Genomic DNA, 17,021 nt, shown 5'->3' on the forward strand with positions numbered 1-17,021 from the left:
GTTCATGATCTGTATTTACGTCATCATATGGATGTATATTTATTAATAAAGTAATTGCTTTAAACACCAAATAACTTTAATATGTTTTATATTCTTACCACCCCCACCCCCATACAGTATAACTTGAAACTCAGCAAACACCTGTTAAATTAACCAGCTTTGCAGATGAATGAAGCAACTCTTCAATTGTTACCCATAAAAAGAAATGGAAGGTTTTGAACTACAGTACTTTTTATATGCTTTCCCTGACTTGTTCTCTATCAGATGGATATATTTCCCAAGCAAAAATAATTCCCAACTCCCTTCTCTCCCCCACTTTATTTTCTGAAAGTATTAGGGATTGGGCCCACCATATATGGATTACTTACTCCCTTCCTGCTTGTTGTGATCTCCAGGCAAGCTTAGGTAAAGGGTAAAGGGACCCCTGACCGTTAGGTCCAGTCACGGACGACTCTGGGGTTGCGGCGCTTATCTCGCTCTATAGGCCGGGGGAGCCAGCATTTGTCTGCAGACAGCTTCCAGGTCATGTGGCCAGCATGACTAAGCCGCTTCTGGCAAACCAGAGCAGCACATGGAAACACCGTTTACCTTTCTGCCAGAGCAGTACCTATTTATCTACTTGCACTTTGACGTGCTTTCGAACTGCTAGATGGGCAGGAGCTGGGACAGAGCAACAGGAGCTCACCCCGTCGCGGGGATTCAAACCACCGACCTTCTGATCGGCAAGCTCTAGGCTCAGTGGTTTAGACCACAGCGCCACCCGCATCCCCCAGGCCAGCTTACCCATCATAATTAGGATGCTGGGCAATGCAGATAGTCTTAGTGGCCATAAACAGCAGTACTGCAGCCCCTCTATTTCTTGAAAGACTTCCAGAAATGTTATAAGACCACCTTGCATTAATTTTAGTGACAGTTCATAACATGGTTTGAGTGACTTCAGGTTTTTTATTTATCTTTATCTGAACAAAATGTATTAAATGTATGTTTTCAACTTACACCAACAGACTTGCTCTGTAATTTGACAAGGAAAACATTTTTACAGTGGTATTGCATATAGAGGAGGGGTGGGGAACTGGATCAGATCAGCAGGCTGGATCCAGCTCTGAGCCTCCCTCTGCTGACCACTTTTGACTGGCAGATGTTATGTGACAGCCATTTATTCAAACTCCAAAAGGAGGAATCAGCAGCGCACTCTTAAGTGTGCTCCTGAGACTTCCTTCTTCCTTTGTAGCCTTGGCTTGAATTGAAGCTGCTACTGTTGCCGAAAATACTCCTGCAGAAAGCAGTGCTAATTGTACATCCTGTTTTGGCAGGGATCAGCTCTACTTGGGTGCTCTGATTGGGAGCTCCTGAGTGGAGCTGACCCCAGTGGTCTTTGCATTTAAAAGCACTAAATGAAAGTCTTGCTTGCCAAGAAACAATTCAGAGCACACTTTAAGACTCCTGGTGGTTTCTTTGCAGTTGTGACCACCTGCCCCACATCTGTTACCATAAGATGTCAGGTGCGAGGCAGGTGGGTGTGGCTTGGAGAAAACAGCCTTGTAGGTTAAATTGGGGGACCCTGGTGGGCCTATTTGTCTTGTGTGTTGGATGTTGCCCATCCTGATAAAGAGAAAGGAGATGTAGTTCAGTGCTTTGCATGCAGAATGTCCAAGTTTCTACCTTAGCATCTCCAAGTTGGATTGGGAAAGACTTGTGCCTGCAATCCCGGAGAGCTGCTGTTAGTCATTAGATGATATATAATCTCATGTGAAGGGACGCAGGTGTGATCTAAACAACAGAGCCTAGGGCTTGCCGATCAGAAGGTCGGCAGTTAGAATCCCCGTGATGGGGTGAGCTCCTGTTGCTCGGTCCTTGCTCCTGCCAACCCAGCAGTTCGAAAGCACGTCAAAGTACAAGTAGATAAATAGGTACCACTACAGCAGGAAGGTAAATGGCGTTTCCGTGCACTGCTCTGGTTCGCCAGAAGCTGCTTAATCATGCTGGCCATATGATCTGGAAGCTGTCTGTGGACAAACACCGGCTCCCTCGGTCTATAGAGCGAGATGAGTGCCGCAACCCCAGAGTCATCCGCGACTGTACCTAATGGTCAGGGGTACCTTTACCTTTAATGTCATGTGAATGGACTTACTCACCACCCCACCCTACAGAGTAAATTTTAGAGGGGCTGCAGAAGGGAGGAGGAACTACAGCGGCTATTATTTATTTCATCTATGAATCACTACACACGAGGCATCCCAAAGCAATTTAGAATATTTTATTTTGTTACATGTCACCCAATGAGATAATTGTGAGCTAATACCAGATTCTTAATCCTCTTCTTATTCTAGATTCTTATTCCTCTTGCATTCAAAATTTTAGAGACATCCAGCTAACAATGGTGCTATACTATAGTGCTGCTCATGCCATTTTATTTAAGGCACTTGATACAATTTTGCTTAAAATTTGGAGTATGCAGGGTTATAGCTGATGTATTGCTAGATATGTTGTTATGAGTAGTCCTCTTTAAAGATCTCTAAATTTCTATTTATCGCTGTGATGTGGCAAAGTTCCAATATCAATAATAATTAAAGGGGAACCTGAACTATCAATATTTAGCATTGTTCCTGTTGGCTATGGTAATTATGGTTCAGTAAGAGGCTTTTATCCAAACAGCTATATTTAAACAATTGACCACCTTGGTGGTCTACACACCGCTGAGTATTTACTGATAACAAGACAGAAAAATATCAAAAACTGCACCTTAAGTTATCATTCAGGTAAATGGGGTGGGGCAGAAATCAATCTATGATATTTTTTAAAATAGCAGAAAGCAGCCCTTACCTTCTTTTTTATGCAGATCACTGCTGTTAGTTAACTGTTTCAGGATAAGTTACTTAATATTCCATAAACACCATGAATTGAATCCAAATGAACTTGCTTCAACAGAAGATCCAATCCCATATGGGTCCCATCTCTAGTGTAAGATGGGAAGGCATTCACAAAGTACTGTATATCATTTATGCATGGACATGTAAGAGTGTGGATCAAAACTGAACATATTTTTTGGTCCCAAGCACTGCATTTCATGGTGGGACAGAGACACACAGCAGATAAAAGATAATTATGCATGCTCCATGTCCGAAAAGCAAATTGCCAATAACATGAACAATTGAAAGAGATCTTTAAGAGCATGGCCATGGTGCCTGGGGTTGATGGGATTTGGAGCTCAGCAACATCTGGAGGGCCACAAGCTCCCCACCCATGAGCTTAAATATCTCTTTCAATTGTTCACGTTATTGGAAATTCTCACCTGATCCCAATGAAGCAGACTAATTTTCAAATAGATAAACTGCAAGATACAGCTGCTAACTAAACCTGCCTTAAACAAACCTATAATTTCCAGGATCAAGTACCTGGATAAAAGGGCTTTTATTTTTCTAAGGCATGTTTTGTTTTGCATTTTTCCAGGGTTTTTCTTTATGTTTAAGTAATACCAAAAGGATATTCTATAGACTCAGTAAGGTTTTGGTTTTTTTTGCATCTACCGTGCAGTAACCTACGTTCTAAGTTTGTTGTAAGTTATGACATTGTAAAATCTTCCAAAGATTAAAAGCAAAATACAACTTGCAAGTGAGAGCACTTTAGATTGTTAACAGGGTCTAAAGACAAATGGGTATCTTTCTGTACCACTTTCTGGCTTCTTTGGCATAATTGCCATCTAATGAATAAGTTAAAACTTTTTGTCATGGTAGAAATAAATACAAAACCTAGTTTATTTGGAACATACAATTGCAAACAGTGTGCTGGCAGCTCTATTCTGTTTCAGAATTCTCATAAATTTTACATTAAAGTGCACTGAATTTGGGCCATTTCAAGTCTGCTGGGTAGCTTTGAAAAGAAAGAGATGATGGATGAGAGTCTGATTATCCAACAGTGCCAAAGTAGGTTGTTTCATATGCTTCCCTAGATAAGTATAAACAATAATCTATGGACCATTCATGTTCCTTTGCTGTATCTCTCCCATTATATTTGTTCTAGGATAAAACAATCAAACAAACTTTGGTTTAGGAGAAAATTTAACATGCTTAAGAATTTAATTCATGTGCCAAAAAGCCACTCTACCCTAACTAATGAGTCATGCCTGTAGAAAAATGCATTCTACGGGCTCTTACGTTGTAATTACTTAGAAAAGCATTTTGATCCTAAAATAGCTTTTTGTTTTAAATGGATATTTTTTGAAAATGGAATTGAATTAACCTTAAGACCAATGATTGTGATGACTTGTCAATACATAACTCTGCAGTGATAAAAAATATTGAAAGTCACAATATCTGCAGCACAATATCTCAGTCATTAGATATTGCCCCTGCAAGATAGGCCATCTTCATATTGTCCTGTAGTTCCATTTGATTAGCTGTCTGAGAGGAGGAAGTAAAGCTGAGACAATAGCCTTGGAATTCAGTCCTTTATTATCTAAGACTGAAAATTAAGTTAACATAGCAGAGATATCAAGATATCAAAAGAGATGAGATATAGAACAACACACTTGAGGAAGTGAGGCAAACCAATGACAGAAAATCAAATCATAGAATCAGAGAACTGTAGAGTTGGAAGGAACCCAAAGGATCATCTAGTTCAACCCCCTGCAATGCATAGTCATGGCAGCTCTTCATTCTGTCTGTCTGTCTCCCACCCACCCAATAATCATGAGAACATCACATGCAAACATGAGGAAGCACACATGCAAGACTCAGGAAGATAGCACATGCAAACATGATAATTGGCCATCCATGCTAGTTCAGTAACATCTGGAGGGCCAGTTTCCCTACTCTGACTGCAGAGCAATATGCAGCAGCATGCCCACACATGAGCACATAGACCAAACCACTTGAGGTAGCACAATGGTTTAACTTTAGTGTGTCTGGCTGTTAAACAGAAGGTTGGTGGTTTGAGCCTACACAGGGACAGCTGTGGGCAGTATTCCTGCATGACCCTCGGCCACTTCCAACTCTATGATAATCATTTTGTATGCAGGTTTTGGAATTATCATAGGCATATGGAAAACTACCTTATGCTGAGTCAGACCATGGGTCTATGTAGCTCAGTACTGTTTACACTACAGTAACTGGATTTCGGGCAGGGTTCTTCCCCAACTCTACCTGGAGATACTCGAGGATTGAACCTGGGATCTTCTGCATGTAATGTAGATGATGCTGTAAGCCTGTACCACAAAGTTGCGATCTTCAAAATGTCTGTAAAATAAGTTCCCATATCATGCCTCACTGGCTTCCATTCGAAGTTATTTCTATGTACCGCATTGGCTTGAATTTAAGCCTCACTTTCCCCCCAAATTCTAACCGCGAAAAGTTAAAGTGCGGCTTAAATTCGCGACCTTACAAAAAGTGGCTTTTACGACATCACTGCTGAAACAGACATATGGTAAAATGGAACAGGTGTGAGTGGCTGTGGAATTTTAAAGGTGCGGCTTATAGTCAGGCCAATACAGTAATATAATTAGAATAAAGGCTAATTAGCATAGATATCAGCACAACACAGTGGTTGAATCTTTGGGATAATCTAGGGGTCCTTTGGTCATGTCACTCTAGAATATTGCTTACACGTGAAGACTGCAGCAGCTTCAAATATTAGAATCAAATCAGTTCTGCTAGCTCCATGTTGGAATAACTGAGTATTTTACAGGTTGTGTGGCCACTGTTGGTCAGATCCTAGCCAGTATAATGTGTGGTAGAAATAACCAAATAAATTGGGTTCCTTAATATTATCACAACAGTATTTATCACATTCTGAAAGATCTGCATTATTGCAGTGGTATGTTTTAGAAGCAGACCACGTTATCATTGCCAGCCAGCACTCTCAATATCCGAAATGTTTGCTGCTGTTGTCTGGGTGCAGAAATTGAATCTCCTGAGAGCAGGTGTTTTGTTTGTTTTGCTGCTGCTGCTGCTGCTGCTGCTGCTGTAGGGAACCAAACTTTAGGAACTTCTACTGTTCTATGACACTGATACTGCAACCCATTTACAGAGCCCCAAACTGTATGAAGATGTTATTGCTGTGCCTTAATTAGGGGGAAGCGTTCAAGGTAGACCAAACTAACGATACATCAGCTTCCGTCGAATCAGTAGAAGGCTGGATGCCCGTGAAAGGCGGGACTATATTACCGAAAATATATAATTGCCTCTGCAGCAGAATACCCGCCTGGAGACTGGGCAAAGTATTCTGCGGGTTGTAAACAATGTTTCAGAGTGCTGCGGAATCGATTTTGGTTTAATGCTTTAAAAACTTTCAATTTGCGCCAACTATCGTAAATTCATTGTTATTGCTTGGCGTCGGCAGTGGGTACAGTATTGTTTTTCCCCCTTCCTATGCATTTAGCAGCCCTATAGCGACCGCTACAGGCTGCATTTTCCATGCAGCCAGAGCTGCGCAGTTCTACCCGTATGCCTCCTTTTCCTTTCAGGCTTCCTCATGTATCGGGAAGACGCCCGGTTCAGAGCCATCCCCTTTGGACGGCCCCTCGTGTGGTTTGGATTCCGTTTCCGGACAGACCCAAGGTGGCAGCCACAGGCAAATCGATAAGGCTCCTTAAAAGATGGCATCGGGGATCTCTGTGGGGATTGCCACAGGGAAGGAAAATCCCGATTTTTATATGAGCTCTCCTTAGTTTAGATCTGTGCTGGGGAGAGAAAAGTACCAAGGCCAGGATTGTCACAGAGCACTCTGCCTCAGTCGAGCTCTCTTCCCACCCTCGTAAGTTGGTGGAAGATAAACTGAACTAATAATAATAATAGTAATAATACTCCGCCCATCTGGCTGGGTTTCCCCAGCCACCCCAATATACAATACGGCGATAATAATAACAGGCACTTCCTGCACAACAGTTAGAAAACGGGGTAGACAGATACAGTGCTGGCAAATCATGACAAGGGTAAGGTCTTGTGTTTCTGCACTGCCGCCTGCCGCCGAACTAGGACCTCGAGAGAAATAGTCAGTACATCCGGTCCGCCAGCGGACAAAAGGATTCTTCAAGCTCCATAGAGTTTGTTTGTTTTCGTGGTGCCCCGGAAACGGAAAAGAGTGAAGAGCGGAAGGCGGCTGTTGTTGGACTGAACCTTGTTTTCCGGTTGGTCCGCCCGGTCTTTTTCTTGCCCCCCCCTCTCAGCTTCCCCCTCCCTTGCGAGGATGATGGTCTTGTCCTCGCGCGGGCGGGGTCGGGGCCTCTGGCTGGCCTGGGTACTCGCAAGTCTTCTTGCAGGTAAGGAGGGCTTGGTTGCTATGGTTGCACCGCCGGGGGAAGGGACAGCTGAGCGGAGATGCTGAGGACATCTGCTTCGTGCACCTGTTGTGGGGAATGGGGGACGAGCCAACTAGGCTCGCGTCGCCACCCCTTGCTGCTACTTGTTTTTTTGTTTTTAAATGCTTTGGAGAAGAAGCAAGCAACTCCTATTTCTCCTGTTTCTCTCTCTGGAGCACAAGTTAAAATGTAGTCTTGTGCTCGGGAAACCTGCAGGCCTACGTGCGACTTCGTTTGATCCAGCAAACCAAGCGCTGCTTAAGCAAGGCTGCATGCATGCTTCGGAGCAGATGCCTAAGTGAAAGATCTAGTGTTGTGTACTCTGGTTTTATAAGCTTGAAATGTGCTTGCGGGTCCTAGGGGATTCGGGGTGGGAGTGGGGGGTGGGGAAGACCATACAATTCTGAAATTGCCCACCCCTGCTGTAGTAGAATATGTAGAGTGGTGGCCAAAGTCGAACTTGTATTCTTGGGTGGCAAGATTCTATTTTTTTGTTGTATGTTTCTTTTCTGTACATATCTTGGATGGGATCTATTTTCTACAGTACAAAGAAAGACTTTATAAAAAATGACACTGGTGGTATTTATGCCACGCTGGTATTTATGGTGTGGTGAGGGTGGCAGCGGTTGTTGCAGTGTGTGGGCCTCACTGAACGGTTTGCTTTCTTTGAACCCCCTCAATTCACACATTGGATTGTAAGTTCCACCCACTGCTGCATTGTTGCGTTGAATAAATATAGATGTACTCCTATTGTTCAGCACTAAAGATGCTATATGTTCTTGCATTTTCTGTAGCAGTAGCTGAAATGGAAGAAACTACTGACTCGCCATCTGAAAAGTTAAGTGAAACTGCTGTACCATTCACTGTGAAAAGCAGTTCTGTACCTGCAAGCAGCGATGGGCCTAAAGAATCGGTACAGTACAGGACTGCAGAGATAGCTGATGCTATGATGGGTAGCAGCATGCCTGCAGCTGAACCTGTAGTTCTATCAGTTGTTCCAGGTGAGTCCAAGGAGAGACATGTCTTGGAGCATGACACTGGCACCTGTGATGCAGCCGTTGATGGTGAATGCAGTACACAGGGTATTGTTTCATTTCTATCTCAGCCTGGGTCTCCTATACAAGAGCAAGTAATAGATTCACCTGTAGTTCTGGAAGCAGTGCATCCTTCATCAGGAGAGGACTCTAATAGCACAGATGGTATGAAAACCCCAAAAGTGAATTGTGAGGAAAGGAACATTACAGGGATAACAAACTTCACATTACAAATCTTGAATATTTCACAAGTAAGTGGAAAGCACTCTAACTGATTTTTATATATATTTAAATTATTTTAATTTAAGAGGTTTTTTTTCATTTGTCTTATTATCAGAATTCTTTGTATAAATGTGGAAGGCATAACGTGCTTGAATAAAATTATTCAGGAAGAAAAAGGATGGATTCTATGTATGTTCTGTATTTGTTTTCCTCAAGCCTGAAGGCTGCATCTTATACTACTTCCCTTACATCTCGCTTTAGACCACCTCACTTTTTCTGGCTGCCAGGACAGTTATCTCCCTACCTTCTGGTGGGCCAAATTTGGCAGGTGGGTGTGGGGACAGTCGTGGATAGCCAAACTGAACTCTCTGCAAACTGCCACACACTGTTCCTTTCAACTTCTGATTTTGGAAGTTGAAAGGGACTTCAAAGAGCAGTCCTAGGAGGGAGAAGCAATTTCTGTTTCACATAAACTGCTTCTTCCTCCTTGAGCAAAGTGCATTCCTACTGCTTATCAGCTGATGCATTACTCCAGCAAAGAAACATGCCTTGCTCCAGTAAAGAAATAACCAGGAGGTTGCTTTAAGTTGTTGGTTGCTCCTTTGGAAGCCCCACTCTTACCAGTGTGACATTGGGTCTAGGGTGGGTGTATGGGCAGGCTGGTGTGGGTCCTCCAAAATAATTCGGGGGGGCCAAATTTGGCCTATGCCTGGGATGAGGTTGTGGGTTGTGTCTCTGCTGATGGTGGCAAGTAGGTGAATGTCAAAGTTAAAAGCTCCCTAAGTCATTTAAAAACTGTTGTGCAGGTAATAAGTTTTTTTAATTGACCAAGTTCACCTTGCATGTAGAAGTAGTTCACCGCTTTGTTGAGATCAGGATAATTAACATGAGCAATACTAAGTTAAATAATTTCCCATTATGCCTTTAAAAATTCACTTTTCTCCTTCTCTTGCAGGATTTAATGGAGTTCTTAAATCCAAATGGCAGTGACTGTACCTTAGTCCTGTTTTATACTCCTTGGTGCCGTTTCTCTGCCAATTTGGCTCCTCATTTTAATTCTTTGCCCCGAGCATTCCCAACTCTTCATTTCTTGGCATTGGATGCCTCTCAGCACAGCAGGTAACTTTCATATCCCTCTCCTTTCAGGACTACTGTACCATCTTCATGTATTTTAAATCAGGGTTAAGCAAATGTGCAGAAGAGGGCTTTTTCTTGAAAAGTGCATTTTAATTTAATAATATTTTGTCTATAAATATATTTTCCAAAACTTGGGTTGTTTTAATTGCATACATTCTGCCCAGTTCACACTAATCCACGTGCCCATTAGCAGCACTTAGCAGAAACAACTGAAGACATTTTTGTTCACACAAAGTTTCCCAGCTGGATGAATATGTCTCTGCTAAGGCTGTCTTCTGTTTTCAACTATTTTTAGCTGTTTTTATTATACTTTGCACATTGCTTTTGGCCATATGTGTAAGGCAATTGATTAACAATACTATTAATTTTCTAGAGCACCCGTTTGAGTCTAAAGTGTGTTGTGGCCAAATGAATATATTTCTTCTGCTGAAATTAGCTATGGTTCCAATTTTGTACTGAAAAACGCTCATTTATTTTATCTTGGGGTTAAATGCAATACATATTTAGCAAAGCTAACTCTTTAGTTGTTATCTTATGTCTTCACAGTTTATCAACCAGGTTTGGAACTGTGGCTGTTCCCAACATCCTTCTTTTTCAAGGAGCTAAGCCAATGGCAAGATTTAACCATACAGATCGAACCCTGGAAACACTGAAATCTTTCATTTTTAATCAGACAGGTAGGATTTATTTACTCATTTATTTAATATATTTATATTCCACCTTCCTCCCAAGTTGGGATTCAAGGCAGCTTACAAGATTTAAAAACATCAGTTATATAATGCAGAATAATAAAGAGAAACTCATTGACAACAATAATTAAAATGCACTTCAGTATATTTAAAACCAACAATTAAAATACAAAAATTCCTTCCAGTAGCACCTTAGAGACCAACTAAGTTTGTCATTGGTATGAGCTTTCGTGTGCATGCACACTTCTTCAGATACAATTTGTCCTGACAGCAGCCCAGTGATCAGCATCATCTGTACCTTAGTTTCCAAAGGTCTGTCTGAACATGAAGATCTGAACAGGAAGCCATTCTAATCTCTCTTAGGAGGGGATTCCACAGTTTGGGAGGTGTTGCAGAAAACACTCTCTCATGTTACCACCAGTCATGCTTCTGATGTTGATGGGACCAAGAGGAGGTATTGGCCCAAGGGTCTTAGAACCCAGGCAGGTTCATATAGGGATCTTTCAGGTAGCCTGAGCCCAAGCCATATAGGGCTTTATAGCCAGCACTTTGAATTGAGACTGGGAACAAACCAATAGCTAGTGAAGTTGTTTTAACAGTGGGGTAACATGCTCCCTGGAACCAGCACCAGTCAGCAGTCTGGTTGCAGCATTCTGGGCCAGATGAAGCTTCTGAACACTTTTCAAAGGCAGACCCGTATGGAGTTTGTTACAGTAGTCCAAACAGGATGTAACAAAGACATTTAACAGATTTTGTAGTCTGATAGTCATATGCCTTGCTGGATAAGTTCAAAGGCCCATCTAGTCCAGCATCCTTGTTTTACAGTGGCCAACCACATCCTGCAGGGAGGACCCAAGTCCAACAGTACTCTCCCTGTTTGTGATTCCAACTCCCACCTACAGCTAGTTTTAAGATGTTTATTGTATGATCTCCAGGAACATTGAGTTAAAGTTTTGGGAAACATTTCAGCCTTAATCAAGGTGTGAGATTTTGGGGCAATACAGAATAATGCTCCATGTCCCAGGTACATTGATTTGGGACTAAGGGTTATTGAGCACAGTAAATGTGATCTGGAGTGCTTCTGCTTGGTGTTACAGCAAGCTGGCCGTATATTGTTTCAGGACATTCTGTTCCATTCTCTCTCCCCCTTCCAGCCCTCCCCCATTTTCCACCTTCACTCTTTATTCCAATTATTGGAGCACCCCCAAGGATTCCAATCTCTCCCTTTTCCTTCTCGGTAGCTCTGAGTAGCCATAAACTCAGCACCTGAGTATGCTATTACAGCCAAATCCTGTCCTATTTGGTAAGGTGGGTTAAGGATCCTTCAGCTCTTGCATGGTAGCAAGAATTGGGAATGTAATAGGTATCGCCTGGAGAATGTAGGTGATACATGGGGAGAATGCAAGAGGAGAAGGGTAACTGTTTCCACATTTATCTCTTCCTACCTATGTTACCGTAGCAGTGGAGGAAATCCAATGTCTTATGTATTCTTTTACACAAGATGCGATAGTAAGTTGGGATCCACTTTGATTTCTTCCTTACATGCTGCAGCGAATAATAAAGAAAATGAGGATAGAAATAGACTTACATAAGCAAGCTTTGGCCACCACTGACTCATGAGAGAAAGCAATAAACCTTTCCCTCTACCGGTGTGTTTACAGATCTTTATCTGGGCAAAAAAGGGAACTTGTCGGTCCAGTTTCTGTTGCTTTCCCCCTGGGAAGCTGAAGAACATACAACTGAAATTGTAGCTGGCTAATTAAGAAGCTGTTATTAAAGTAGGAGTTGTAAGCTTTTGTACCGGTACATTTTCAGGGAGAGGTGGAATTCGAGCTGTTTCCAAATGACCCTAAAATACTTAAATTTGAGAGAGTAATATTTTGCATGATGCAGTAATATTTTGCATGAATACCTATTTATTTAATGCACCAGGAGGGTATAATTCAAAAATTACAGAGCTCTGATTATGTTCTAGCAGCTGGTAGTTTAAATTGCTTGGGCCTAAATTTAAAATTGTAGGTGCTTTGTGCAAATATCTATAATGTTGATGCTGTTCAATCTTGCACCACACTAATAAGGAATACTTTTTTTCAGGAATAGAGCCCAAGTCTGATGTGGTGGTAACTGAGGAAGATCAGGATGGTCCCCTGCCCAGCACACTGACTAGAGGCATAGACTGGCTTCTCTTATTTTCTTTACTGTTCCTCATCAGCTTTATCATGTATGCCACTGTCCGGACAGAGAGCATCCGGTGGTTAATACCTGGTCAAGATCAGGAACATCAGGAATGATATGTGAACTGAGAACTTTGTTTTCAGAAAAAAACTAAACAACATTAAATTAAATGGTGGATCGACTCTTTGTCATTTCTTGTTAGGCAGGACCCTGTATTGTTAATCATACATCACTCAACAGAAATTCCTTGTGATACAAATATGAACATGCACAGCTGGATATTGTTCATAAAGTTGTCATGAGGGAATGACAAAAATATCTATACCTATCTGATATGCTTAAGTTTTAGGAACAGTGTGGTGTCTTTTGGGGGATAGCTGATGATCTCTAGTAATGCAAATGGATTGTTGCTTCATATTTTTAAAAAACAAGGATGTTATGCACCTGTGAAACTGTTGCAGATGCAGACAGTTCTAACAGGAAAAGATCAGGTATAGGTAGGGTTGCCAGACTCAATAGAGGACAGGACTTCTGTGCCTTTAATTGCCCTGTTCTCTTTTGAGTCTGGAAACCTTAAAGATAAACCAGCAGACCCTTTGTTTAATTTCCAAGCAAAGGGTCTGCTGGTTTCTCTTTAAGGTTTCCAGACTCAAAAGAGAGCAGGGCAATTAAAGGCACAGAAGTCTTGTCCTTTATTGAGTCTGGCAACCCTAGGTATAGGTATAAGATGCAGCTTTTAAAAAGTTTCCTGAATCACCCCAGATGGTCATTTTAACTGCTAGATTTGGAGCTGCAACAATTGACTCCCATGTTTTCCCTACACACATTTTTAAAAAAATATAAGTAGGGAATTTGTAAAAATCGGCTCTCTTGTCAATTTGATGCTGTCACATGTGGTGCTATGATCACAGTATTTGGATGATGGTGCTGCTGCTAACATGTCAGAGCTTTTAGTAAGGTTGCACTGACTACTGATACATGAACTTGACATTTCTTTACGGCTGAACTGGGAATATATGTTTCAGTGTTCTAAAGGGTAAGAAAACACGAATGGGAGGAATACACATACATGATAATAAGCATACTTTTTACCCCATACTCCATGTTTTGCAATGTTAATGTAATTTAAGCACTATTGTGAACTTAGGTAACCTTGAAAGGGTGTATCTCTGCTTGTTCATGTTACAGTTCTTATTTTGATGTGATGGGGTCACGAAGAGTCGGACACGACTAAACAACAACAATAAACAACTAAACAACAACAATAAAATAGTATGTCTTTTTAAAGGTAGCCAATCCAATCCAATGAAGCTAGCTGCATTCCACATTCTGTACTACAATCCATTAACAGCCAAATATCCTTTTGGGCATCTTCAGTGGTGGTCTCAGCATGGTTTTCAGTGTAGAATACTAAAATGCTTTAATCACACAAGGCACCAGAAACCAAGAAATATCTTAACAAAGGATCTGTAGGTTACATTCAGCTCTAGATGGCTGTGGTCGCCATCTTCTGTCCACATTGGCTGAAGTTCAGGTGCATTCATCAAGCTGGGAGTTGGGTGTACAAGTTGCTAGATCCTTTGCACCCTTTTACTTCAAATGTGCAGGTGGCAGGTGGGAGAGTTTGCTGTGCGTTTGTGGCGCAGCTATTGTCGTGCAGTGGCAGCACCAATTAACAAAGAGAGAGACAAAGCGGACTTCCTTCTCTGTGGTCAGGTAAACTTGTGAGTTGTCTGCGGTGGGTAATGCAGATGGGCAAGTACAATAGTCTGTTTTTCTTCCAAGAAGCCCTAGGCAGTAGCGACAGAGCCAGTTGCTGAGAAAGGTGGAGCTACTGTGGGAAAATCTCCCACTGATCAGGCGGCTGTTTTCTGTGCCTCACTAAGGGCACGGCGGGTGGCTCGAATCTCTGGCGTGAGATTTCCCCACAACATTCTTCTAAAAATTGTTATGTGCTGCTGTGAGAGTAAAGGGGCAGCGGAGTTTTACTTTGGGTTTCTTCTTTCGAGGAAAACCGAAAATTGATAAACCTGAAGGGAAGAGCGCAGGCCAGGCGGTCTCCAAGCGCCCTCCCTCGGAGGCTGACGCAGGCTGGGGTAGGCGCGTCTAGCGGCTGTGCAGAAGAAGGCCAAGGGGCTCGAAGCGCTTAGGGCATAATTAAAGCAAAGAGGGCGGGGAGAGAGACGGACTCTCGGTCAGGAGGTTGCCGTTCCATCCCGCCTCTCCCTCAGCGGGGGAGAGGAGGAGTGGGCGGCGCATGCGCTTTCTCGTGGGTGGCGCCAGGTGGGCGGGCGGAGAAGCCACGCCGGAGCCATGCGAGGCGGCGCCTGGGCCAGCCTGAGGTGGCTGCGAGTGGGGCTGACGTCCGTGGCAGGACGAGGCAGCGGCAGAAGCGAGTTCTCCGCTATGGTGAGAGGTTGGGCGGCGAAGAAGGGAAGGGAAACTCGGCGGGACTCTCCCCACCCCGGCAGCAGCGTCACTTGGGCGGCGTTGGGTTTTGTTTCTTCAAACCCCCCCCCCCGACTTCGTTGCCTCCCCTCCCGCGCAAAGTGGGTCCCGGTGACCTTTTGGTTTATATACGCCCGTTCGTTCATTCATGGTGGGATTCCTCCGACAAGCCTCGAGAGTGATTCCTTGGGCTTTCCCGCCCCCCACTTTCCGACCCAAAGAGGGAGGCTTGCACCCATTTTTGCTATTCTCACGTTTTGGATTAGGAAAGCACGGATCCTTTGAGAGAAAGTGCATTCAGATAGGTCTTCTGTGTTTGGAAACGTTTCCTACCAGATGCCATAGCTGCCAAGTTATCCCTTTTTTTAAGGGATTTCCCCTTATGCTGAATAGGCTTCCTCGCGAGAAAAGGGAAAACTTGGAAGCTATGCCAGATGCTCACTGAGGTGCAAAACCCAGTGTCTAGATTGTGCCATTTAAGATTTGGGGGGGGGATTCACGCGAAGGAATGCGCCCTTGTTTTCGGGGGATGGCGACGCATTTCTGTGCACTCCAGGCTAGCACGTCAGGGAGAACAGCAGGCTTAGAAGTCTTGACACCGACGTTTTCTTTTCTGTGTTCAAGTCTAATGAGATCCATTCCACCTCCTGCCTGAATTCTTGCAGCTCAGACACAGGTTTACCATAACCACCTTAATGACAACTAGGCTGCATCGCATGGGGCACTTCCAGACGGTCACTACTTTTGGGTAGGATACAGTCACATACTGTATCTGTAAACTCATGTTGCACAGTTAACGTTGATCTTGTGCAATGAACCCGCTCAACCCCCCCCCCCAATAGTTTTACACTGGAATAATATAGAATAACAGTTGCTCGATTCAACTCGATATAATCTCTCTTGAAATGAATCAGAATAAATGCAGGTGCTTAGAAAATAGCCAATATAACTGCAAATAATTTTTTTGTAACGGGTTCTTTCCACACATTAGTGTGAAGACGGGATGCTAAACAGTGAACATACACGTACCAGTCAGCCCTGCAGTCAGCCCTTCTGTAGGAAGAAGCAGGGAATTTTCACCAATGCAACATATTAGTGGCCTAGTGTATGTTTGTTTACTCAGAGGTAAAACTCACAGCCTTGAATTCAGAGGTACAAATGGCAAACTTACTTAAACTGGCAGGGAGCCTATATGTTAGTTGCAGGCGCATCAGTACTGAATAATATTAAGGTATGAAGATAAGGCATACTTTGAGCAATGCAGAGACGTAGTATAATGAAATGAGAAACACTAGGAACCTATTGCTATTACACAGTGCACGGTAGATTATGTTTAAAGGTAAGAATTCCTCGAAATTTAACTTGTTTGTATCTTGCCTTTCCTCCACTGAGGTCAGAATGGGAAAAAAATGTTTCCCCATTTTATTATTATAGCCTTAGGTACTTAGATTGAGTAAGTGACTGACTTAAATTCACCCAGAGCGCTTCATGGGTGAGCAGAGACACCTGTGACTGTAGAAGCACTTTTAAACATTTATTTTGCTCTAGGGAAATGCCTGGTGCGTCAAAATACGGAGAGCTTACCATTTGCAGTAGTAATTGAAACAGAAGAATAGAATAGATGAAATCAGGCATATAATTAAGGATTTGTGTCTGAATAATATTGACTTGTACTAGCATAAGAAGCAGAGAAATCAATTGCATATTCTTTCTGCCAGTTCTTTTTGGTACAAATTTCCCTCCTTGACGGAGTAATTTATGGAGATGTGAGTTCAGCACAATTCTACAATGTGCAAAATTCAGTACTGTAGTCTGAAAACTTCAGCATTTGTTTAAATGGCAGTGAGGGGACACCAAATATGTTTCTGGCCATAATTTTTGGCAAGCGGGACTTGAAAATCTGGGGGCAATTGTTTGTAAACACAAATTTGTGTATGGTTATTTTGCATAACATGCCTTAAATATACCGGTATACTGAGTACTGTACATAATGTAACAACTAGACAGAGAATTTTATTAGCT

General features: G+C 42.7%; 2 protein-coding genes across 3 annotated transcripts in view; both read left to right on the forward strand.

Moving 5' to 3' along the window:
- Nucleotides 1-7,079: 7,079 nt before the first annotated feature.
- Nucleotides 7,080-12,730, forward strand: TXNDC15 (thioredoxin domain containing 15). Of its 2 annotated transcripts, none has more exons than XM_035105475.3 (5): nt 7,080-7,255; nt 8,089-8,579; nt 9,506-9,669; nt 10,234-10,364; nt 12,471-12,730. In XM_035105475.3, exons 1-5 carry the CDS (start codon nt 7,183-7,185, stop codon nt 12,665-12,667), a joined length of 1,056 nt encoding a protein of 351 aa, XP_034961366.3. In that variant the 5' UTR covers nt 7,080-7,182; the 3' UTR covers nt 12,668-12,730. The 2 variants fall into 2 exon arrangements, with proteins under 2 accessions (XP_034961366.3, XP_088518046.1); XM_088661920.1 differs by having other exon boundaries at nt 8,092-8,579.
- A 2,102-nt stretch (nt 12,731-14,832) lies between these two features.
- The window catches only part of PCBD2 (pterin-4 alpha-carbinolamine dehydratase 2), a 35,886-nt gene continuing 33,697 nt past the window's right edge, over nt 14,833-17,021 (forward strand). The window contains exon 1 of the mRNA XM_035105476.3: nt 14,833-14,960. Coding sequence (XP_034961367.1) covers nt 14,865-14,960 — 96 coding nt within the window. The 5' untranslated portion in view covers nt 14,833-14,864. The remainder of the gene's footprint in view (nt 14,961-17,021) is intronic.

This window comes from Zootoca vivipara, chromosome 2 (genome assembly GCF_965207765.1).
Source record: "Zootoca vivipara chromosome 2, rZooViv2.hap1.1, whole genome shotgun sequence".
NCBI classification, from domain to species: domain Eukaryota; kingdom Metazoa; phylum Chordata; class Lepidosauria; order Squamata; family Lacertidae; genus Zootoca; species Zootoca vivipara.